The sequence below is a fragment of the Phaenicophaeus curvirostris genome, chromosome 7, assembly GCF_032191515.1.
Source record: "Phaenicophaeus curvirostris isolate KB17595 chromosome 7, BPBGC_Pcur_1.0, whole genome shotgun sequence".
Lineage (NCBI taxonomy): Eukaryota > Metazoa > Chordata > Aves > Cuculiformes > Cuculidae > Phaenicophaeus > Phaenicophaeus curvirostris.
This window is the reverse complement of record NC_091398.1, coordinates 22469746-22496303: the sequence shown is the minus strand read 5'-3', so window position 1 is coordinate 22496303 and position 26558 is coordinate 22469746. Positions and strand designations below refer to the sequence as shown.

General features: G+C 39.2%; 1 protein-coding gene across 5 annotated transcripts in view; it reads left to right on the top strand.

Moving 5' to 3' along the window:
* The first annotated feature begins 2473 nt into the window (after positions 1 to 2473).
* The window catches only part of SCN2A (sodium voltage-gated channel alpha subunit 2), a 75446-nt gene continuing 51361 nt past the window's right edge, over positions 2474 to 26558 (top strand). For 4 of the 5 annotated variants that reach the window (XM_069861183.1, XM_069861180.1, XM_069861182.1 and 1 more), the window contains exons 1-2: positions 2474 to 2732; positions 25132 to 25450. In XM_069861183.1, the coding sequence (XP_069717284.1) occupies positions 25184 to 25450 (267 nt within the window). In that variant the 5' untranslated portion in view covers positions 2474 to 2732; positions 25132 to 25183. Of the gene's footprint in view, positions 2733 to 23602; positions 23664 to 25131; positions 25451 to 26558 lie in introns of those variants that run through there. The other variant, XM_069861181.1, reaches the window with a different exon arrangement.

Sequence of the window (26558 nt, the reverse complement as noted above, 5' to 3'; positions counted from 1 at the left end):
TCCCATGCACTGTGGAAACTGGAGTTTGACTTTTTGCTTCATATCTTCTGGGTAAATGTTTTTGCATGATTTAATAGAATGGTTATTTTTTATGCAGATGACTGTTAGCCATGGTCTGAGAGGCAAAGAGAAATTTCTGGTAGAAATGAGCTCTATCAGCATGGTTGAATAAGCAGAAAGATTCTTCTAGCTATCCTAGTTTTAAGGCAGTTAAATAAAAAGAAAAAAAAAGAGAGAGAAAATGAGATGTGTTCAATGGATATTAGTTTTAATTCATATATAATTACTATTAATATGATTAGTAGAACCATGAATAAACCATGTTTGTAGGTGTTGTTGGAGAGTGTTAACAGCTCAATGAGCTCTAAGGGATTCACTGGAATTTCTTGATTCTTACAGGGGTCTTATGAATTTTTCATAGAAAAAGTCTTTATTTTCTCACATTCTCATAACTGGGCAAGTTTGCACCTCTGACAAGTGCAGTTTTCATAAGAAAATGTAAACTTAGAAAATTCCTGTGAATCTCAGCAGGTTTTTTTATTGTTGTTAACTTACTGTGACGTTTTATTGTAATATGCCTGAGATATTACAACATCTCATTTATATTGTACTATTCACAGAAGATACAGAAAAGCAAGTCTAGGCTTCCCAATAAGCTTTACCATGAAGACATAATTGTCATATATATACAGATCAATGAGCAATACTTTAATCTCATCTTTAATATTTCAAATTTTATTAATTCAAGTTATCTTTGGGAAGGGCATTAGATAGCATAGACATTTTTGTTTGGTTTATGAAGTAGGCTAAATTAATAATAAAAATTTTAATGTTACATATCCCAATGAAATTATTGTTTTGTGATAAGTACATTCAATAAGTGACTTAATTAAAGTAGGCTTTAGAATATTAGCTTTACCAATTTAGGCCTATAGCAGGCCTGTATTAATTCATGGTGCATTTCCATATTTGTACAAGGTTATCAAAGTACATTCAAAAGGATTTAATGTTACATGCACTTTGGACTCCAGGCATTTTGAAGCGCCAGGTAAGGTCTTCATAGAAGGCCAAGTACGCTTCAGCACCACGGAGAGCGCCCAAGTCCTTCGTTTAAGCGCGGTTTAGGAGTTAAGTTAAAACTGTCTGTGCTTTCCAGTGAAATCCCATTTGAAGGCATAGTCCTTGCATTTTATATAAAACAGTATTTTATAGCAAAAATTCCATAAAACAACGTTAAATGAGAGTGTATTTTTTTGTGAGAATAGGATTTCTAAAACATTCAGTCCCTGCTCACGCAATAGGTATTTTGACCGGTTTTGACCTATTATTATCATTACTTGAACTATTTTAGTACTTGGCAGTTCTTTCATGGTCCAAGATCCCATTGTAGGGATTGAACAAGCAATGAAATTTATCTTTTTTCCTGAAGAACTGACAGTCCAAGGACTTGTGATGGCTGTGATGAATGGTTCAAGCTGATACAAAGATGAGTTGCCACTGAAAGGGACAATCTTTTGAGCAACTACACTGTGTTGCTGTTAGTGATTTTTGTGATGAGTTATATCATGAATCCCAATAGAAAAATTCCATGGTTTTCATCTAGATTCATTCAGAGTTAACTCTTGCACTTTCTCCTCCCCTGAAGCCATGTTTTGAGGCAATCAAAATTTTCCTCCACAGCTGAGAAATGTTGAGACAGCCCTGCATGCAGGTGGCTAGTAGCTCGTTGATGTGACAGAGCAGCCTTAAGGATAGAGGGCTTTTAAGGAAATAGAAACACAGCTATAGAGCAGGCTAGAGACAACTAGGGTGAGGCAGTCAACTTTTTTATTAGGTTTTTATAACTAATAGTATCCAGAGTACCAAAGAACAGTTTCAAGATGCGATAAAATACAGGAAAGCCTTGGACAAAAATAAATAAACACATCACTATAAAACTCCTTACTGAGAAATAATGTAATAGTCCTCACTAAATCCTTTTGCGTTACATAACAATCCCCTCCCCGCTTTCAATTAAGAAAAAAAGGGAGCACACTTATTTTCCATTATTTTGTACCGATGTGTACTAAATAAAGAATGACTTTTTATTTTTAAACATAAAATTCATTAGTATATAGTAAAACAAAGATATCTGGCAGAACCTTTAATTTTCTGCCATTATTTATACACAAGTGTACCTAAATACTTAGTTTGTTAATTAAAAAAAAAAAAAGTTGTGCAGGTTAAATCTCAAACAGATTTTTAAAAAAATGCAAGCATTTATTAGTTCTAACCTACGTATTTCATTTTAAAGCTGTATAATCAAGGGCTAATATGCGATTTAAAACTAAACTGCAGTTGTTTTGATAGAGCGTTAAGAATCCAGCTGAGCACATTTCCTTGCCAGTAGGTGGAGCTAGCACGTAATATGCTGCCTCCTTGTTTCCTCCTCCTCCTCCTCTTCTCATCCCCCCTCCTTTTTTCCCTTCCACAACCAATTTTCTGATCGATGCTGGGATTCAAAGAGTGAATCCCAGAACAGGAAGCAGGCGAAGAGACTACAGAATACTGCAGAGGTTCCTTTGTTGTTTTGATGGGGAGGCTCTTTCTTCATTTCTTTCCTTTTTCATTTCAGTGAAATTAAGACTTTACAAGCTTCTTTGCCCAGGAACCTGAACCTGCAGCAGAAGGAGCCTCATCTACAAGTGTATGGATATTTCCTATGCCATGATTTGTAATTACCTTTTAATCAGGTAAGACAACACTGTATTTAATTAAGAAGGTTAGTCAAGAAATTCCAGTTGTTTTGTAGTGAGATTCTTCTCTTGTGGTGCCACACCTAGTTTTCAATATTAATAGAGCAAGAGGAGAGGAAATAATAGCCATCTTGGCCACTGCATTTAATTAGGTCTTAATATAAGTTGGGTTTTTTGTTTTCTCCTATGTCTTTTTAAGATTGTATGCTTATTATTAGAATTACTTTGTAGCTTGTATTTTTCATTGTAATTTTAGGTGTTGTTTTGAAGTGGTCATCCACAAGTGTCTTCTTTTTCTACTGGAGGTTATATTGATGTTGTATGCAGAGTGCAAATCCAGTGTATTTTAAAGCATATGAATACATACCTGGGATTACCCAGTTTTAATGCCAAAATGTGCTGGTACTTGTTTATATCATCTTCAGTCAGAGGCTGTCTTTACATCTGAAATTTATCAGGCGTTTTTAATTTTTTTTCTGTGAGGTATAGAGATTTACAAGATTCTCCCTTCCCTCATCTCCCAAAACAGCCTCTCCCTGATGGAAGACAGAATGGAGGACTTGTCTGTGACTAAACATGGTTTCGCACTGCTGCAAATATCATATGGAACACATGTGTCTTATGAATCGTTTTTTATGTATATATATATAAAAGAATGATTTCTTAACTGTAAAACCATCATTCAATATTGCAAGAGAGAGGAAGATATTATTTTCAGTATTTTTGTAGATGCATGATACACACTGGGAGAGACAGCAGAATGACTCAGGAGGTGGGAAGCTCATGCTGCATCCACTGACTCTTCTTTTAAATCTTTGGGCTTTTTTTTTCCTCTTATCTTCCCTTAATTACAACAATAATTTATTTAGTCAGGAAAAATGACTTAGAAATGGATTGACGCAGAAAGGGCTTGCTAGCTAGTATGTGAGAGAAAAGAATGTGCGATTAACTTAAATGCATTTTGCTTTCTATTATAAGGTTGTAAGTAGGAAAGCACTGAATTGAAATTTTCACACACCTGTGTAAAGGTAACCTGTTTCTTTTAGCTGTGATTAATGAAGCAATGGAAAATTGCCTGTTGGGATTTAAATGCTATATGCTGCCTTGGCTTCCGACTGTTCCTCAGGTATATGTGAAATGTTAGGAAGGTGCACACGCATTTTTGCCATCTATGCCTGCTTAGGTGTATTTTTCTGATCAATGTTTACAATATGTATGTATGTATGGGTATGGCTCAGCCATTGTAGTGTCTGAAGATACCTTCGCTAGGTGTAAAGGATCATCCATTCTTGAACAGACCTAGGTAAAAGATAAATAACTGCATTGAAATGATCTGCAGCTTCCTCCAGTAACAAGTGTATTAAATAAATGATGCTGTCTTATGTCTACAGGCCCCAATTAAACAACAAAACAGGCGTGCAATGGGATAACTCATATTCTTAATATTGGGCAAGTGGATAAGTACATGGCTCTAGTCTCTTGATTTTTAGACTGCACCAATATTTATAGAGAGAGTAACATTTTTTTAAAACCATAGAGACCTTGGAGTGTTCACAAAATGCAGTTAGTAGGCCAAACTAGCACATAGCTTCAAAGACAAGCTATGGATTTACTCTTTATATTTAAAAAAATAAAATCTACTAGGTTATTATAAGCCTTGAAGAAAAATATTGAAGCTGAATTCTTACAGATTTTAAGTACATTAATTGTGAGTATTACTCTTTGGGAAATACAAACACTTTAGATGGCCATATCATATTAAAGCATGATCCAGTTGACTTTTAGTAGCAGTGGCTGAAGTCAGATGCTTCTGCAGGAGTTCAAGAGAAGGTTGGCCCTAAGAGAAAGCTGGCCCACGCTACCTTTTTAAAAACTTAATTTTGGAGTATATTTAAGCCTTCTTGTTAATTTTGTTCATCGGAATTACTCTAATTGAAATGTACGGTGCACACAAACATCAGTGCTCCACAGCAGACCCACTTTGCAGCCAGAGCAAGAGCCCGGCAGCAGTTACGCTGCCAGCGCTGCTTGCTCGATTTCTTATTCACAGTCCTTGATGAATGGATTTGCTGGGTCACTACCTGCAGCCCTGCCCATGCTCTGAGTTGCCCCTAAACTCTCCCCTCAAGGGTATAGAGAGGACACTGAAATCTACTATAGCCTGTCTGCTTGAATTGTACTAGGCACCAATTAATGCATTGGTACTCCGTTACACATGCAGCTCTCATCTGGAGCACAACATTCGCAAACGAGCTTTCTACTGTGCTGCTTCCATCATTTTAAAGGCATGCACACATTCACACCAACTTCTCTAGAGGAGAATGTGGGTCCTTTGCAATGGCAGACCCTGTTCCTACACTCTCCCAGAGTGGGGGCAGCTTCTTGTCCATCAGAGCCCCCCTCTTCCTCTCCTTGCCTGCAGCCTCCGCTTGCTGAGCAGGCAAGCGTCGGGCAGCCCAGAGGCCTCCTTTCCAGAGGCTTCCTGAAGGCGCTCGAAAGAATCCATTTTTTTTTGTCCTTCCTCACCTCTTGCCAACACCTACCTGTCTGAGAAATGCTGGGTTAAAAAGACATTTCTGCTAATGATGGCTTGAATCTCCTTTATTTGTCCTTCAAATATAATAACAAAAGAATGTACCTGATTTCAAAGAAGTGTTATTGAGGGGAGGCAAATGATGTTGTGAATCACTAAATACCATAAGGATAAGAATCATTAAAAAAAGCTAAGAAGGAAATTAATGATTCTGTATTCATCGTGTGTTTGGAAAACTATGCAGTAAAGAAGGTTTAGAACCAAAATACTGAAAGAGGGCAATTTAAAGAAACATTGAATCATCATATTCATGTTGTTCGGTTCAAATTCCTATTGTTTCCCAGGTTGCAACATTACCTCTCTTATTTCTGCTCCTGGACCTACTGCTGTTCCTTTTCTTACCCTCACCTCCAATTTAAGTTAGGCTGCTTCCTCTTTCTGCCTCTTAGTGCTTTGGGATCAGAAGGAGGGCTCTTCTGCTCCTAGTTTCAGCATTTGATGCCTCAGCAACTATCGCTATCAACTGCACTGAAGGGACTGCAATGCTAGGCAGAAAGACAGTCAACACGTGGCAGCTCTGTAAGTATTTATTGCAAGCTGCTAAGAAGCTTTTTCTGAGCATATTTGGAAATTATTTTAGAGAAGTGCTCAGTGGCCAGATTTCAATAAATTTAAACAGGCACAACAAAATGCAAACTCTTTTATTGCCTGAGAAGCCTACTTTACAAAATTCAGAGTAGGGACTGTAGCAGAAGTTCTCAAACATACGACTATAAATATATTTTTATGCTGCAGTATTATCATCATGCTCATTAAACAGTCACAACACAAGTTTTTAATCTTCCTATTAAACAACATAGATTCATTGTTCTTTTCTTCTGGTTTTTAAACTTGTAGATTAGTGAAACAATACTTCCAAACTTTTCCCAATAAGCAGACTACAGTTTTACTTTTCCTATTTAATTGTGAAGCTTTTGCTTTTGTAAGCTTTCAATCTGAAATAATTAGTAAGTATCATGAGAACACATGGATCTGCCCTGTCAAGTTAAGCTTTTTTTTTTTTCTAACTTCTTTCAATGAAGTATCTCTCCATTTATAGTGTCATTAAAGAATGAAATCAGGATGCGGCCAGTGACATAAATTATGTCTCAACATTAAAGGTTTGGCAAAGCTGAAGGCATTGGAAAGAGATCCTCATGATGTAAACTATTAAGGAAACAAAACTCTGTCCGTTCTGTTCATACTATATAGAAAAAAAGTTTTAAAAAATTTAAAAAGCAGCAATAACTTATTTTTTGGGTCTCTTTATCCAAAGGTCAGTGATAGTTTCTGTATGAAATTTTCTTAGGCTTTGTGAAATAGCAATCACAGTTGATTCTTAGCTTCCCTTAAATGGGGCACAATCTCATTTGTGCCAGATAAATTCTTTTGAGCTGCTAATGCTAGCCAGTTGTCACTCAGCTTTCCAGAGGTTCTCACAGGTATGTCCCATTATGTGGTGAAAATGCAGACTTCCCCCATTAACGAAGAGGATCATGTTCAATAAAATGATTGTTCCATGCAATGTATAGTTACCTTGGGCAAACTGATAACATATAACATTAGCAGACATACAGTATAGGATGATGGATGTACAGGATTTGAACATACGGGCACCGTCTTCTCATGGACTTGTCATGTGACAGGAGACGTCTTGATTTTTATCCCATGTGGTGCTGCTTGTCTGATCTTAAATGGAGTTTTAATGCACAGCTTTTGAGTACATGTAGATGTCAAATGACCCACTCCAGCCAAAAAAAAATCGGGTGTCATTAAACCCTGCAGTAAAAAGCATGACTACAGCAGGTTTAGCCAGCTCACAGCTTAGTCCTGTGGTTTCAAAGGCTGTGTATATGCTTTAGAGAACTGTACAGATCCACCTGATTATTTTGGCTACTTATTTGGCCTGTGAGCTTCACTCCAGAGCCTTCAGATCACTGATACTGAACTAACTACATTAAAGCTACAGTATTTCTACGTCTACTGCTGTCGTTCCTCTGACAGCAGTATGAATTTTACTTCAGTTAAATTATTACAAGGAGGCTTTCAGAGTGGGGCAGAGATGGTCTTCGTGTTTGAATGGATGTTATTTATACACCAGATTTTTTCTATACCACCTCACCATGTCTCACTCTTCTCAGTGTAACTGCAAAATCCTCAGCAAAATTTGACCCCAGTGTAGTTTTGTTTGATGATAAATGTAAATTACTCACTTTGAAATAAGGAGTATGACTCAAGTTCGCAGAAGCAATACACTGTGTTCTAAACTCACCCATTTGTCTCTGTAGGATCACAGATACATTGGGAGCCAGATTCCACATATGTATGCAAAATGGAGTCAGATGCATGCAGAGAAATTTGACAATCTGTGATCTCCAGAATAGTGGCCAGTTTAATGCATCATAAATTGTGTGCAGATAGAGGAAGGCCAGAAAGAAGTGTCCTTACCGTAAATACTGTGGTATTGGTATGAATTTGCTGTTTAAAACTGAGTTCCATAAATGAGTGCCAACAAAAAAAAAAGGTTGAAATAGCACCCAAGTATCTGAACAAACTATGTGCTTCTAAGGTTGTGTATGGCAAATTTCTATATAATCAAAACTCATAAAATGGGAACTCTGCCCAGGGTATTTGAAATTTGACAGCCTGTCTCTAGGTATACTCATTTTATTTTTTATTAGTGAATATTTGTACCAAATGCAAGCTAGTGGAGTATCCTACCTCTTGGGCCACACAGCAAGCTTTGTTAGATCAGTTTTCCCCACTGGAATTCTCTGGAATGGGTATTCTAACTGGGACTGTAGCACACAAGGTCAGATCACAAGAGTATCGCAGGTGTATTTGTGGAGTGTATGAACTCCGTACGTTTTCTGTTTATTGAGAGTCAATAACGAAACCATGGAAACTAGAAGATAAGAAATGATACCCAGCAGAATGAAGAAATCTTCCATCTGTAGTTGCGTTAACCTGAAAGCAGACATGGGACAAACACTGCACGATTGTTTCCAGATTGAGGTTTCAGTGATGGCTACAGGAACATCCCGATGGTGAATGCATTCGCAGAGGTTAGATTTTGTTGTGCAGGGGCAGGATTCCATTTTCTAGAACAGGAAGTTCTGCAAAAGTGCTGATGGCAGACAGCCTCCTGGGTACCAAGATAATACTACTGAAAAATTCTCCTAGTGAAGCAATGAGAATATGCTTGGAAAATACGGGGGTGCAGGATGAGCTAATGTTTTATTTTAATTTGGATTTTTGGAAAATACTAATAGACAAAATGGAAAGCACCGTTTTATTGCAGGTAGCAATGCTAAGATGCAAGTCTTAAATTTATTAAGGGAATCAATTTGACTAGGAAGCAACAGACTGTAAGTGTTACTGGGCCACATTTATGCATGTAACTTTTCAATACAGTACCATTTAACATCTTCCAAACAGTCTGCTTTTGTAGATATGTTGGCTAAACTTAGGCAGCAGTCAGAGCATATTCAAGAGTTATTGTTGCAAATTATTATTATTATTTTTTTTTACAATATTTTCTGTTAGAGTTAATATCTGAAGCACTCCACAGCCTTTTACATTTGGAACTGTAAAAACGTACTTGACCTATTGCCAGGTGTAGTTTTTTTCAAATTACATGATTTCTGATCTGAAGCAAAGCTTTGGCTCTCTAAGCTAAGCTGAAGGCAAGTTAGCCATTGTAGAGAGAGAAATCTGTTATTTGATTCCACTAGTATCCTTCAGAAAAAAAATATTAAATTTGAATATTAGCCTCAGAGTATGAATATGATGACCTTTAATCCTATATAGGACACTTGGGTGCTCTTACTCATGCTTTTATTTGTCTCTGTGGAGCGGCAGAGGCATTCTCCATTGCTGGGAAAGGGATTATACTGCTTTTCTCAGTATTGACCTTACTTCCAAATTGGTTTAAGGATTCACACATTCTCAAAATAATCTGTCCTTGGTGAGAAAGATGATGGATGTGAGGCAGGAAATTGAGTGAGTTGGTATAAATGCTGTGAAGATGGACAAACAGCTTTGAAACTGTGATGAGGAAAGGAAATATCTCCTGGGAATGTAGAGAGGAGAGATTGCTGAGTGGAAAGCAGTTGAATGTAGGGGCAGGGAGGGAAGAAAAATTTTTGAAGGGTACACAAGTTCAGTTCCTATGAGAAAAAAGCAGAATCCATTGCAAAGCAATATTGAAACATATATCTGTGTTCCTCTACAGAGGTGAGCAATGTGCTGCGCATGGCTCTAGTGGGAAGATCTCACAGTGGTACAGCTGCAGGTCACAGGTGATACTGTGAGCAAGGAACACTTGTGAGAACTCTTTGGGGAGCTTTTGCATTCCCTCTAATTGGAACCAGTTTTGCTGGCTCCAATATAGCGGGAAAGGAAAAGTACTCCTGAGGTTTTCAACATCTGCTCCCTTGCTTTATTCACATGTACCAACAAATGCAAATGGAATATAATCAAAAGAAATTTTGCTGTTAGGAAATTATTCCAAACTGGAGTAAATCATCAAACTCCATTGAAAAAATCTGTTCCTAATCACCCAGGTATATGGGCTGCAGTTGTATTTTAGCTTGGACTTTTATTTAGATTATCCTGAAGAATTCTTGTTTTCATTATAGTTACAAAACATTATAGTGAACAAGCCTCGCCTCCTTCTTTTTAAAGTTACCTTGAAACCAAATCTGCTTTCTTCAAAGACAATGACTGAATTTTACAGCTGTTGGTTCTCTGTGGTTTGTTTTCTAAGGTTTTTCCCTCTTAGGAAAAGGGAGCTAAAATACATTAGTTTGGGCAGATACATGGTGTGACTCTTAAGCTTTGCATTTCTGGCACATTCCCGTGGTCGAAGAGATAAGTGGCACAGAAATTTTCTTAACTTCACTACCCATGATACTGATACCTAAATATAAAATAATAATACTTTGCCATCAGGTAACTTACTAAGGGATTCTCATGAATTTGGTATTCTATGTTCCAGCCAAGGCTTGTGTTAAATCAAGGGACTGTACTAAGCCAAACTATGCAGAATGTCAGAGTAAACATTCATAATGATCTCCTCTGATCCTGCAATTATGAACCTGTGTTGCTTCCTCAGGCCTTTCAGTTTTCTTGATGGAACAGTGATAATACCTTCCTGCTCTTACTTAACTGCATATGTCTGCCATATGTAGTCTGACCCTCAGGATAACCTGATCCATAAAGATGGTTTTGTAGTGTTCAGAATAATCTCAATTAATGCCTTGATATGACCGTTCTGTTAGCAGAACAGTGTAAAAGGCACACAGAAAGTGGGCCTAGCAACCTGTATAATGGGTTTGGGTTTTTTTTATTGCCATGTCTATTTAATTGTAGGCCAATTAGCTACTCAGTTTCCCTTCAGATAAAAAAATCTTCTGAATTTAATAGAGAGTTGTTTAATGCTTCCTAATGTTTTATATCTGACTGAGCTTTTCATTACTCAGAGAAACAAACATGCTGGTTGGGTCACCAGGGAGTAGTGGTGATGTTCGCTGTCTTCTTTTGCAGGAGGCAGAGCAAGATGAAGCTGTAGCTTTTCTAATGCTTCCTGTATGATGGTCTGGGAAATGTTATAGAACCACTTAGCTGTGTTCTGCACAAGTCATCAACCATATTATTAATCATGGGATCTAATTTCTGGCTATTTGGTTTAATTTATCCTTTTTGGTTGCCAAATTTTGAATATACATCCAACCTTATGTACTTAACGCTGGTGACACCTTCATTTAAAAGACACACTTACTCAACTGTAGAGATGCCTGCAGTGTGAAGTTTTGGACAGTTGCCACTGCTGTAATAAATAACTGTTGGAAATACTGTATTTAATATATATTGAAAGCACTACAACAGTATACTCAGTTCTCACCCTGCCTGTCATGGTTTAAGCCCAGGTGGCAGTTAAGCATCACTCAGCCACTTGCTCACTCCCCCCACCTCCCCACCCTGGTAGGAAAGGGGAGAGAATAGGAAGAGTAAAAGGGAGGAAGGTCATGGGTTTAATAACGGAAATAAAATAATAAAATTAAAAACTTGTAATGAAAAGGAAAACAAAAAGAGAGAGAGAAATAAAACCCAATAAAGGCAAATGATGAAAATGTAAAACGATTGCTCACTACCAAGCAACCAGCCCAGCCTGTTCCTGAGCAGCAGTTCCCACTCCCCAGCTAATTTCCCCCAGTTTATATGCTGAATATGATGTTATAAGGTATGGAATACCCCTGTAGCCAGTTTGGGGCAGTTGTGTCAGCTGTGCCCCCTCTCAGCTTCTTGTGTACCTCCAGGCTACTCGCTGGCAGGTCATGAGAAGCTGAAAAGTCCTTGACTTAGCATAAGCAGTGCTTGGCAACAACTAAACATCAGTCTGTTATCAATGTCTTTCTCTACTAAATCCAAAACACAGCAGTATTACCAGCTACTAGGAAGAAAATTAACTCTATCCCAGCCAAAACGAGGATGCTGCCTCTGTTAATGTGTATCAGTAGGCAAACCACATTTATTTTCATACATCATTCTGTTTCCAAAACCAGACATAGTTCTTTTTCTCAAAATACAGTGGAAATAATGTTAACAGGTGCAAAATAAGTGGCTGACATTTAATGAAAATCTATGGAAGAAATAAGTTAATAAGTGGCAGAGTCAAACAGTTACGGGACATTGAATTAAGGTTGTTCTTTACATTCTAGAAATTAGATGCATGATTTGTAGCCACCTGTGAAAAGTGTGATTCGAGCGAATTGCCTGCCATTGTATACTTAGTAGGATTAATCTCATCCCTCTCCCTTTACAGTCATTGGAAAGAAAGAGACACTTCTAAGGCACAATTTGTCTCATCTCGAGCTAGACCTCTAAAACAGGTCAGAAGAATTGCCTTTTAAAGGACTCCTTTTTCTACAGTGAATATCAAAGTTCAAATTGGATTAGATGCGGATGTCTACAGACACAGACATCTGACACCAGGGAAGTTGAATCCTACTTGTGACACAGGCAGAGGTAACGTCCAGTTCTCCAAGACAGCATACAGACATTACACAAAGGACAGTACTTTTTGCTCACGTAGCTATCATCCTTTTTCCCCTTTCCGGTAGTCAGTTTTCCCAATCCATGTGCAGCACCAATGAATGAAAGAAGTCACCTCCAAAACAAATCACATGGCTTTCAAAAGCTTGCCCATGTTGTGTACTACAGAGGACAGTGAATGCAGTATATAGCATCTAGTAGTATATAGTGTGTATGTATAGAATATATATATGGTATCTATTAGTATATATACATAGAATGTAGTATATAGTATACGCTGACTAATGGATCAAAAGTAAGATGAATCTCAGTTCTAGCATATGCCGTCATTTGAGTCCTTCCTGCAGTAATAGGTGTGGGTTTTTTTGAAGTGTTCTTACGCAATTTTAGGGAGACCACTTTGATACCAATATGAATGATCAGAAGTTATTGAATGTATGTTTACACATACTTCACTGACCTCTGAACTTCTTATGTTTATAGTTCTTTATAAACTCATCTTCAGATCTTAATGTTCATCCTTCCAAATAATTCAGTCAAGTTATCTTGGCTTTTCATCCCCTCTCTTGTCCATTCAGCTCAAGTTTTTTTTTTTGCTTTGTCCTATCTTGGCTTGCCCTGTCATTATACTGGCTCCACCTTATCCACCTTGCCATTTTCTTCACTCTTTTCCCAGCCTGTTTTCCTGTGAGGTCACAACTTAGGTAATTTTCTCAGTCGTAATAACCTACAAGTATTTGAGCTTGTCATGTCTCTTGAACCAGCCTCCAAGACTACTACAGCTAACTTTGAGATAATCTCTTTATGCAGGCAGACAGTTCTCCACATATAATTTCCCTGGAGGTTTTTTCTGCTGCCAGTCTTCAATCCCAGATATGTCTCACTTTCCTCCTACCTTCCCTGTTTTCCTTCTGTATTTCCTTATGCATTTATTGTTTTCAATAACCACTGTACGGGGTCATTAAGAACACAAAGATGAAAACATTCCTACTCTTAGGTCAGCAGAGTCCACAGAGAGGTGGGCCCAGATGGACACTGAAACATTAACGGAAAAAGCATAGTCTCTGGAATTCACACCTGTGAACCTCTGGAGTGGTCTTCCAAATATCTGCAAACTAGCTTTTCAAAGTGTTTCAACTCTGGGTAAGTATTATATATATCACTCCAACAGAAAATTCCAAAATTCAGAATGCTGTTTTGCACAAAATTCTATAAGACTTCACCCTCAGCAAGTTTGCTGCAAGACTTCATAGTGCAGCCTCAGCAAGTTTGCAGATGACACCAAGTTGAGTAGTGTAGTTGCCACATCAGAAGGACAGGATGTCATCCAGAGGGACCTGGACAGGCTGGAGAAGTGGGCCTGTGAGAACCTCATGAGGTTCAATATGGCGGCTAACCATATCCTGGGCTGCATCAAAAGAAGCGTGGCCAGCAGGTCAAGGGAAGTGATTCTGCCCCTCTATTCTTCGCTTGTGAGAACTCATCTGGAGTATTGTTTCCAGTTCTGGAATCCTCAATGTAGGAAGGATATGGAGCTGTTGGAGCGGGTCCAGAAGAGGGCTAAAAAGATGATCTGAGGGCTGGAGAACCTTCACTATGAGGACAGGCTGAGAGAGTTGGGCTTGTTCAGCCTGTAGAAGAGAAGGCTCCAAGGTGATCTTGTAGTGACCTTCCAGTAGGCAAGGGGCCTACAAGAAAGCTGGAGAGGGACTATTCATAAAGGCTTGTGGTGATAGGACAAAGGGGAATGGGTATAAACTGGAGAAGGGCAGATTTAGACTAGACATTACAAAGAATTCCTTCACCATGAGAGTGGCAAGACACTGGAACAGGGTGCCCAGGGAAGCTGTGGATGCCCCATCCCTGGAGGTGAGGTGTTCAAGCCCAGGTTGGATGGGGCCTTGGGTAACCTGACCTAGTGGGATGTCCCTGCCCATGGCAGGGGGGTTGGAACTAGATGATCTTTAAGGTCCCTTCCAACCCAAACTATTCTATAATTCTATAATACTGAAAATTGGCAGCTATAAAATCTTAAAGATATATATCTGTAGCTTTTTTTTTGGAAATAGTTGTATCATCTGAGTAGAATGTTCCCTCCAAAAACCAACCTCAGCACTTAAAGTTTGGCATAATCAAGCAGGCAAAAGGAGGAAGAAAAAAATAAAAGGAAAACAGGACAGGTCAGGCATCTTGCTAATAAACACTGCTGCCAGCCCCATCTGTAATTATCATGAAACATGACAACCCGTAACTAGTAACTGGCTTGGACCCATCTGCAGTCTATCCCTAAGGATATAGTAACAACTGCTAACCCACAAACCATCGTAAGACTAAAGGAATATTTAAAAGCAAATATGAGACGTCTGCGATTTGATTTCCAGAATCACTGAAACCACTTTGCTTCCAGCTTATTTGAAGTGGTGCTTCCCTGAAACAAAGCCAAGCCTTCCATGCCAGTGGCAAAGGGAATGTGTTGGAGACAACGCATGGGGAAGGGAGCTGTGTTTTTCAGTTGTGATTTTTGATATTTCCATGTGCTTCAGAGACGTTGGTATATTTTGAGGTGCAGCTACTTCTTTGGACATGCAGGTAGGGATGTGAGTAGTGCTGATGAGGAAATAGTCCGTGGCGTCCTGCCCTTGGAGGCCGATGGGTAGCCAGGGGGTTAATGCTTCTTTCAACCAGCATTAAATCCTGCAGGATCCCCTTGGTGGCTGGTGCTGTGCAGCTGCAGGGAGCCTGGCAGCAGCACCACAGTTCCTGGGGGGCAAAATTCTTATCCATGGAGATGCTCGTTTCCCTCGTACGGGATGCTCCTCATGCTTTCCAGATCTATTGTTTTTTGATTTTAGAAGGAAGTTCCTCAACAGGCAGTTGTTATTAATAATTTGCTCAATTGCAGACCTATTTAGAGAATACCCCGTTTGGATTCAGATTCTTGTTGTTCTATTTCGCAGAGTTACAAGTCAGATCCGTACCTCCTGGTGCTCTCATACACCAACCCTAAACTCGGGGTTAGTTTTTCTTAAAAAAACCCCATACCGACAGCTTGAAATAAGGACAATATCTTTTAACAGCGGGGGTGACGTAAAAAACTGTCCCAGCACCCCACCCCCCGGGTCCGTTTCTATAGTTCTAGTCACCGTTTCCTATTTAAAACCCAAGCCCTCCCGCACCGCCCCCTCCCCCGCTCGGCCCCGGCCCGGGTGCGGTTTTCCCGGCGGGCCCCGCGCGGTCCCGCTGCCGCAGCCGCCGTTGCCGGGCAACCGCGCGCTCCCCGCCGCCACTGCGGAGCCCGCGCCGCAGCCCCCGCCCCGGCACCGAACGAACGCGCCGTCTGGGGGGTTCGGAAAGCGAGCGGCCCTCGTCAGGCCTGGGCAAGGCGAGGGAGCGGTCTCCGCTGCTCGGGGTGCGGCCCGGCGGGGGCTGGGGACAGGGTGCATTTCCCGCTTACAGGCGCATCTGTAAATTTCCCCAGAAGTATTATGCAAGTTCGATTACTTTCCAAGGATTTAATGTTCTTATGAACTTCACAACAGTCTCTACAACTACCTAACAGGAGGTTGCGGAGAGGAGGGTGCTGGCCTCTTCTCCCAAGTGACAGGGGACAGGAAGAGAGGGAATGGCCTCAAGCTCCGCCAGGGGAGGTTCAGGCTGGACATTAGGAAAAAATTTTTCACAGAAAGGGTCATTGGGCACTGGCAGAGGCTGCCCAGGGAGGTGGTTGAGTCACCTTCCCTGGAGCTGTTTAAAACAGCTGTGGATGAGGCACTGAGGGGCATGGTTTAGTGTTTGATAGGAATGGTTGGACTCGATGATCTGATGAGTCTTTTCCAACCTGGTGATTCTATGATTCTAATTTGGATCTGGCGCCAGCTCTCTGCCTGACCTTGCATTTGAGATGGGGAAAGGCTGCAAACACAGGTGAGGGCAGAAGACACCTCTGTTGAGTAGGAATCCCACAGAGGGTGATGTGTTATCATCTCCAAAGAACGAACAATGTCTGGAAAAAACACTGCTTGAAACAAAACATTCAGAGGGTGATTGATAGGAATGGTTGGACACGATGATCCAGTGGGTCTTTTCCAACCTCGTGATTCTCGCTGACTTTCAAAAAAGTACAATTACTTAGATTACACTTTACTTTAGCTTAAATAAAAAATATTCCAATTTTTGTAATAGCAACTACTTCTTGTATCACCCCGGCCGGCTCTTTTCTTGCTTGGTGGTGTCCTTTGGAGCAAGATGGGGCTGCCCATCTCCCCTTGTTGCAGCCTGATGTGGCTCTGCTTGCCCACAGCACCCGCTGCTCGGCTCTGCCTGCAGCTGATGGAAGCACTTTGGGGCCAAAGGGGAAGCTGGTTGCAGCAGTTTAGTGAGGTGGTGTGGTCTTTGGCCCTTGGCTGCTGGCTCAGCGTGACCTGGGCTTTGTAAGCAGTGACTGGAACAATACAGGTTTTCCAGCAGTTGTTGGCAACAGAAGCCAGTAAGAGGCTGTAATAGTTGAAGCAGGCAGTATTATCCACAATTGCTTGTCAGAAGTTTCAGCATCATGGTTTATGTAGTTCATGCAGAATTACTAGGTAGTTTTTAGGGGGATATTAAAACCTCCTATTTGCCTGGTGTCTTTTACCTGAAAGGATATAAATTGTATTGGATGAATTTTCTGTAGCCTGTAGTTAAGATTAATTAGATTTCACTCTAAACATCTTCACATAATGCCCATACTGGGAATGTTAAAGTTGGGGTTCTGTTTTGTCAGGAAAGAAGTCACTATTGACTGTTTAAGTAGTCAGCACGTTCTCCTATTCAGGCATCTGGAAATATCTAGCTCATCCAATACATATGGCACTTCTGTTATCATTACATCTTTGAACTGTATAGTCACTCTCCCCACACAAACACACTAAAAATGGATATATATCTAGCCTGATACTTATACAAGAATGTAGTTGTGGGGGTACATTTCTCACAATGAATATCAGGGCAAAGTTTGATTTAATGAAAAGCCCAGCCTAGCTAGATGGCTGAAAGGCCTTAATCACTTAACCAGCTCCATTAGGGATTTGGTAACTGGTCTCGCTTTATTTTGCCTCCCACATTGCTGTTTGCTTTGGAGACAGTCGGTATATTTCTGTTTTTGTAGAGGGGAACTTGAACTGTTGTTCTCAGGAGTGAATTGCCTTTTGTTCCTCCTGTCATGGAGCACCTTAGAATCTGGCAGAAAGCTCATTTCACTGTATACCAAAAAAAGTTAAGAATGCTAGTTTCAACATGTGAAAAAAACAAATTGTCTAATGCTAGGAAGAAGGACTTTAAGGGCCTCTTATCTGGAAAAGCAAATAGCTTTTTTGTTCATTCACTGACATTTAATTGAAAATCAGCAATTGTTCAGAGACCATTTCTGATAAAAGAGGAAAATGGAATATTTAACTATTATCAAATGCAAGTCATTGCCAGCTACTGGCTAACAGTAAGTAATGATAGTCACCAACTAAGTTTTACCAATGTATTTTTCATACTTCCTTGGAGTACATTTTGCCAGAGCCCTATGGGCAGCAGCCTGACATAAGTTTTAAAAAGGGTGAAAAAATTGATATGAAGGAAATCCCAAACTTTCCCAATACAGGTTTTTGTATACCTATTTTGACATCAGATGATTCTTACCACACATTTTGCTTAAAATGCTCCCCTGATGTCATGAAGTCCATGTTGAAAGGCAGAGGGTGATCCTGGTCACCTCATGATCTCAGAAGAGCAGCCCTGAAGCTGCTGTAACTGAATGCTAGCTCAATTTGATCTCTAGATTTGCTAGTGTTTGGACATTTCAAGAAACCTTTTTTTCCTACCTGTACTGGGTTCTACATCTGGTACGGTATCTGCAGCAGTATTCCTTGACTCTACAATTGTTAAAGCTCTGTTCAGCTCCAGCAGTCGAGCATCGAAGATGCATTTGTTCATCCTCTGGCACCTTAAGCTGTATTGAGCTCTGCAGTTAGGAAAAGCACTAAAATTTGGAAGGCACTGTAGATAGTTAGCTAGTCTTTTGCACTATAAAAGTCAGGGGACGTACTAAGCCTTTCCTGTAGTGTGATGGATCAGCCATTTGGTCTGGCTGAAATCTGGCCACTTATTTGTAGTTTTCAGACAGAGCAGGGAGCTGATCTGGTCAAAATGCCGAGGTGCAGAAGTGCTCAAACCAGCACAGTGGGAAATGACCAGAATGGGGAGTAAGTGGAGAATGTGACTGTCCCATCTGACAGCATCATTTCATACTGGCTTAAGATTTTCAGAAACTACATTGTCAAAGGTGACTTGCTAGTTCTACATCCATTTTAAATGTTGGACAGAGTGTAAGAAGCTGTATTTTTATATAGCTCTTCTAAGAGCCATTTGGAAAATGTTGTGTAGAAAGACTTACTGCTTATATCTCACAATTCAGTGCATAGGTACTGTATGAAGATATGACTGTCAGAGCTCTGAATATGGAACATACAATGCAGCATACACAAGCCTCAAGCACAGTAAAATTGTTTTTTATTTGCTGTGTACTAACTTTCAGCAGTGGAGCAGTGATACCATAAATCTTAGCAGAGATACAACACCAGCTGTTAAACCTTACACCTTCAGCCAGGACAATCGCATGTTATACAATCTTTAATGCAGTGCTGTGGGGTGCTGACACACCCAAAAGGACTTTAGCCCTTTGAGATTGGAACAGTGTTTTTTCCAGCATTTTTTTTACTCATGTATAGGAATAGCAGTGATGTAAAGTGCAAGTAAGAGAATAGCCTACAAAATGGCTTTTCTAAACCTGATTGTTTTAATTTCTTTTGATCAGGCTAGGGGAGAAGGAAAATAGTGGAAGAGGACAGAGGTGAGTAAAGAGAAACTGGGGGCAGATCCTCCCGTTCCATACCTATGTTTCCTTAGGCACTCTCATCTCCATCTCTTTCTCTGTAAAGAAGTCCTTGGGGCTTTCCTCCTTGTGATGTCACTTTTTTCTATCCTGCACCTCACTGACACTCCCAAGAAATTTCTCAGCTGATAGTGACTGAAATAAAAATTTGTTTTCTGCTCTTCTGGTATAGAAACAATAAGCTTTTGCTCCCTTGAGGCCTGTGGAGAAACAGAACAGATGGAGAGCACGAAACAATGAAAAACCTACGCTTAGGACTGTGAAACAGTGAGGGCCTTTACAAGTTTCTTGATTTTCTTCCTGATCCATTTTGCTACAAATTTCACACTCATTACTGATGTTTCGATTTAGAAGGCCTACCCTTTCTTAAAGCCCTTGAGTGATTGCGGTGTTTCTACTCTATTCATTCTCTATTTTCAACGGTAAAAGGTTTTCCTAACAAATCCCTCTTGCTGCAGTTGAATTCCACAAACTGTTTGCCTGTATGCCAGATAAAGAGAAAACAAATTTCTCCTCTTCCTTGAAGAAGCTTTCTAGACATATGAGGAGTGTCATCATGACTTCCATCAATCTTTTCAATGTAAAATTAAGACAGAAAGAACTTAAATAAATCCCACAATTCCTTGGATGATTTCTTGTAGGTTATGTTTTTATTGCTGTGGTCTGAATTCTTTCCAGGCGACCCCTATATTTTTTGTAACATTTGTAGTACCCACATAGTGCTCCAACTGGAAGAGTAGAAGATCATTTCACAAGCTTATAAATCTAAATACTTGCTTTTTTTTATTATTATTATTTTTTTCCCCCAAGGCTGACAGTTTCCACTATGTTTGGTTTGTGATGCAGTAATTACTCTAGACCTTCTCCTGCAGAGCTATCGGTGGGGGTTTGCTCCTCGTCCTGTAATTTTTAAGTTACTTATTCTCTTGAATTGCATAATATTTTGAGACCATTTTGTTATTTGTCAGGACTTTTAAAATTCTATCCTCCTATGTACCTGTAGTCTGCCCAGTTTTATGTCATCTGCAAAGCTAGTAAACATGTTTTTCAGTCATCTAGATCACCATGAATAATTTAGTAGTATAGTAAGCGTTTTAGGTGGCACTGGAGGAAGAGGCAACAGGAATTTTTTTAGATTCAGTGTGTTTGATCCATCTTCTAACCTTTCTGCTCTTTAAATGCAAAAAAATAGTATTTTATTTTAAAGCATAAACTTCAGATTTCTTAGAGTAACATTAACATATTTTGCAAACTACAGCAAATACCACGGTAACCTACACTTTGGTCATAATCGCTCATCACCGTTACGATTTTCGGACAGATTTTATTTAAAATTAATTAATTGTTTCAGTAAAGAAAGTGGAAATATGCCAATGTAATTTGCTACTATCACAAAGTTGCAAGGCAGTGTCAAAGAGCGAGCAAGCTATTATACAGAAAGGACTAGATGAGTTTGATGACTGGTGTTACTGGAATGAGATGAAATTCAGAACTATAAATGAAGAGTCATGCACTTAGGGACGATTCTAATATACTACAGGAACACACAGCTGGAAAGAAAAAGGATCACAGTACCATAAAATGACAGCAAGTTACCACTTGTGCATTTTAATGTTCCGCTTTAACATTCAACAAAGACAGCTCATTCTTACAGATTTCTGAGGAGAAGCTGGTAATCTATTTTCCTTCTGATTTTATTAAACAGGATTGTCTGTAGATGAAGGGCTCCTAGACAGCCAGGAGAAAACTCAGTAGTTCTTTCAGCTCCGTCCTGTCAAAATCGTTCACCCTCATGTACAGTTCCTTTATATATGACACCAAACAATTCTTCAACTCAACCCTTTACATGGGCCATCAGTGTTTCACCAAATGATTAAAAGACAAAGTCCACTTCAAGCTTTCAAATGTGCCATAGTAGTGGGAAGGTGGATACCACTGGTGATAAACTTATTCATAAAATGTACCAATGGCTGTAGATAGGAAGCTATACAGCAGTTGGAGGTTACCTGTTACCTGTTCTTTCTAGTCCATGTTTATATTTTAGGTGAATTTTGACTATGTTTGAACAGTGGGTTTTAAGCATAGGTTATGTTGGATTGGGTTTTGATTGATACTTGATTTGATCATTTTCTCTTCCTGGGTCTTCTAATTTTATCTATTACATTTACCATAGCTATGCAGTATGTAATTATTTTAATTACTAGCTCCTCTAGATGTATTACTTTGTTCTCCTCTTTAAAAATGTGTATATTTCCTTTTTAGACTGCAAAGATCATACTGCGTGTCCTGCGTATTCTGTCGTTCTGTTCTTTTCCTCTTACGGCCTAGTAAGCCTGTAGACACAAGCATCAAAGGTCCCACTGGCTATTTCCTTTTTGTCTTTACTTTTCACTGGCCTTCGTAACACTGTAAATGTAGATTGTGTAGCACCGGTGGAAATTAAGTCAACATCTCGGGGAATTTCAGACCCATATGACAAAAAACAAATAGTCAGACACTGTAATTTAATATATCATTAATGGAAGAATGAAGGTCCTTTTCCATATTTATCCCTGGAAGTGTTCAAGGCCAGGTTGGATGAGGCCTTGGGCAGCCCGATCTAGTGGGAGGTGTCCAAGCTTATGGCAGGGCAGTTGGAGCTAGGTGATATTTAAGGTCCCTTCCAACCCAAACTATTCTATGATTCTATGATATTGTGTGAATTATGTTAGCTTTTCAGCTGCTTGGTTTATTGTAATTTTCATAAGTCATAAAGATGTATGGACCTATCTACACATTCAAATAATCAAAATACTTGAGTAGTTAGAAGCTCCTTTACTCCTGTGAATCTGTGCTGTCTCATAATCCTCTTATTTTGAGACTGCAGAGCAGCTCTGAGTAAACTACAGGCCTAATTAGAGCCAGTCAGAAGTTTTCATCCAAAGGTTTTTATCAAAAACAAAAAAATATGGTTACATGGAATTACTTGCAAATTTTCTATTTATTTCATTGAATCATTTGTGAAATTAGAAAATCCTATCAAATATCAGACTTTACTAAATAGGCTAAAATTATAGGTGATTTAGTTATGTTTTTCATTCACTGCATTTTTCCTTTGTTGCTGAAGATTTCAAAAGTGCTATTGTGATCCAGTCAACATGTTCATTCTCTTACCACAAATACTAAAGAACCAAATTATCAATATTTGACCCTCTCTTTAACTGTCCCGTTTTTGTTTTTTTTTTTCCAAAGACACAGTGGTGCTTTTTCAGCTACTGTGCTCTCTCCTTCAACCTCTCTCACTTTAGAGTGACTCTTCGCTTTTTATTACTTTACACAACTTTCTGGTCCTCTCCACAGCTGAAGGAAAGGAGGCGGCAGAGGGACAGAAGAAAATGAACACCTAAAGGTCTAAGTCTGTAGATACAGGAATGTGTTGCTTTAGAAATCTGAAAGAGGTCTGGGTACGTGCAAGAGAAAGAGGGTAGGGCAGAAGGGAAAGAGAGGCTAAAAAAGTGATAATGGTGTAGTGGGAGAAAAAGTGTGAAAATCAGTAACAACAATAGAAAATATGCAGAAAGCAGAAGAGCGAAAAGAAGTAGGATGGCATTTGGGTGGAGTAGTGCCCAAAGATGATGTCTCATTGATTTGCCGCATGGAAGGGCTTACAGTGTTCCTAACCATCTAGTTTCACTCCCTGCTACAGTGGGTGATTTCTGTTCAGGAATTCACCACTGCAGTGAACATTCAAAATTGCTGTTCTTCCCTCTCATTGCTGGCTTTCCTAGGTTTAGAAAGAATGCACATCAAATATATTGTATAAATTTATCTTAGAAAACTGATAGAAGCTGTAGTTTAAAATAATACAGACTGCCGATAATACTCTATGCAACTGCTTTGGTTGTACCCTGTCTGTGCAACCTCCATTTTTTCTATTTCTCTTACTTTGGTGTCCCTCCTACTTTCTTTCTGTGTCACCTTCACAGTTTTAACAGCTATGGTCTCATCATCAGTAGCTGCTATATATTCAAAAGATTTTTTTGAGAATCCTGAGACATGTCTGGTTATATAAAATAGTGTATTTTAGTCTCAGAGTCTGAGCTGAAGCAAGTGCTCCAGCACGATAAAATTCCTTGGCGTGTCTGACAAGATTTTATGGATGTCTATCAGTACCATCTAGTGGCAATAAGAGTTGTAGCACTCGGTAGGCTCGTGCAGGAAATGCCAGGTTTTACTTCAATAACCAGGATCCTTCAGCAGGAAGTTAGGTGTGGTCTGGAAAAGGAGACTTCAAAAGAAAAAAAATTAAAAAAAAAAAAAAAAGGAAAAGACATGATGGAATTTTAGCTGCAGTCTTCCGTGGTGCCATTCCAAACCCACATAAGTGCAAGATTCTTCACTGGTAATGAATTTTTAATTCTTTCCTGCAGTATTAAAACAGGTTTGTGCCTTCCTCCCCTGTAATTAACAATCACATCTAAAAAGATTCTGCTGCAGCAGGACCAATTTTATTTTCCTAATTAACCCTTCTGCTGCTACGAGTCAGTGCAGTTCCAGCAGCAGCTCGCTAGCCTGTCCGTGCCAGGACGCAGCAGGTGCATTTGCCCGCAGTGGCAGAGGATGCTCATCGGGAGACCTGCAGGATTGGGGGGATGGCTGTGAATGTCTGTGTAGGTGCAAATGGCTACGTGCCAGGTTGGAAAGGAGGAGAAAGCATCGTGTTGCAGTTTAGTTAGTGGGCTTGGAAAATATGCATGTGTTGCAGCTGTACACGAGCATGTGTGTCTAGTGAGCCAGTAAAATAGAATCGTGCTGATTGTATTCTAACCGTTGTATTGTTTTAATTTGACAATTGTTTCTTGGTTATATTGTCTTGCTCAGAAGCTGTTGGTTTTTATTGCACTTACTGCATTCTTATAGGAGAACAACTCTTGAGAAAAATTCTTAAAGGCTATGCTGGAGATCCTGTTTTGATTTCAGATCAAAGTATTTACACTGGGAATATTTGCCACTCATTCTTTTTGACTGAGCTGTACGAAGACATTAAGAAAAGATGGTTCTGCTCTTGTTAGTGAAAATTGTGAAAACTATGTATGACTGATATGGTATCAGACGTAAAAGATCTGAGTACAGTATGTTTAGATGATTAAAGATTGTTTTTGTTTATTTCAGCAATTCTTCCAGTGCACAGTGTGTTGCCAGGTGGGGGATCTGAATACAGGTGCTTATGCCTGAATCTTGTTTCCTGAGCTGGCAGCTCTGCAGAGGCAGCATATTTGTACCCAAAGAGTGTGTTCAACTCATTCTTGTGGCCTTACATGGCAGTAGTGGGTTCTAGGAGTAATTTCTGGTCCTTCTAGCGAGAGGGAGGATTGATCCAAGGTGCAGCTTTCAGGATAATAAGGAGGTGAATTGTCTGGAGTCTCATTTGTCAACATTGAACCAGAAACACTTCAGAACTGTTGATGCCTCACACTGTATCTGGTGGAAGTACCTCCTACTTTATCCACTGGAATGGATAGCATTACCCTTGATAAAGGCAAGAAGATGTTATTACCGTCTATGTGACATTTTTGTATATGATCTATAAAATTGGTAATCTATCATCACAAGCAGTATGTGAATTTTAAACTATAATTTTTAGAAACTGATACGTTCAAGACAACTCTAAGGGGCCAGCTACAAAGGAAAGTGATTTGTCTTGAAATAAAAATAAATGAAAAATCAATTTCACAGTGACTTCGTCTTGAATAATAATTACTGAACTTAACAAGATGTCCCACAGAATATTCTATGGAGGTTTATTTCTTTACATTGGTTAGCTATTTGTGTCACTCTAAAGTTTTTTCCTGTGTTTTTTATATTTATAGAACTTTTTTATGGGAGAGGTTAAACAGTAATTAAGAGGTGCAGGATGAAAAGATGGCACAATCAGTGCTGGTACCACCAGGACCTGACAGCTTCCGCTATTTCACAAGAGAATCACTTGCAGCTATTGAGCAGCGTATCAATGAAGAAAAAGCTAAAAAATCCAAACAAGAACGCAAAGATGAGGATGATGAAGATGGCCCAAAGCCAAATAGCGACTTGGAGGCAGGAAAGACACTACCATTTATTTATGGAGACATACCTCCGGGAATGGTGTCCGAGCCCTTGGAAGATCTGGACCCATATTATATCAATAAAAAAGTGAGTGTGTTGTATATTTCTATTAGATGTTAAAAGTATTAAAATACAAGGAACCCTTTCACAGACAGAGTGTTACCAGTATCTTGGACCCAGTGTTCAGGTGTAATACATTCCCTCCAGCAGCTGACTCTGTTGTTAGAAAACTCAATTGTAAGAAAAAAAGTTAGTAATGAAAGTTCATGGGACCTGGTCTGTAGGTAGAGATGCATTTATGTGTATTTTAATATGCCTTGTATTTTACTAAAAGTTGTGACTTTCAGTATTTTGCACACAGGAGAACTGAAGAAATAGCACAAGGAAACATCATGTGGAAAGCCTAGGTTGCATTCTATTGTTGCTGGGAAGGATAGGGAAGTAAGTAATTTCTCAGGATGTGCTGAAGATCTTCCTCTTCCATTTTGTACTCTGCAGAGGCATCATATATCCAACTTAGATAGTCTGGGTGAAAAATTTTCATATCCACACTTATATTGTTCTATGATAGTTACCAAAGAGGAGGTGTTTAAAGGAGAGAAATAAAGATGAGGTAGGAATTTCTCTTGGAGTGTGGACAGAATGTTACATAATTTAAAAAAATACTTTATAGAGCTTTCTTTTTTAAAAAAGTAAACCCACATGTTTTCATTTTGTTTAAAGTAACAACAACAATAACATTTGTGGCTGAGCACAAAAATGCTGAACTTTAGACTTTTGACCAGATGGCCTTGGATTTCCTCCAGAATTCCAGTCCCTCAGATTTTGGCATCATATGTATCACACCATCCTTCTTCTACCAGGAAGGAAGAAATTACCAATACTTTTTTTGCATGTGTGTCTTCATAATTTTTCTCATGTGTTTTCTTTTCTTTCCTGTGGGAATTGAAAACAAACAAACAAACATGTGAAAGCAAAAAAGCTACTTCAAAAGAAAAGGAAGAAATCCCCCAAGAATTGTTAGGAGTCAAGCTTCAGCTAAGTAAAACAAATACAAATGAAAGTACTTCGTGCAATAATTAGGGGTATACCTCATCACTAATATGTTGAAACAATAACAATATAAATATTATGTGACAAGCTAAAAAGAGAGAACAGCTTTTAAAAAATCAACTCTTCCTTAAATGCTCATTGC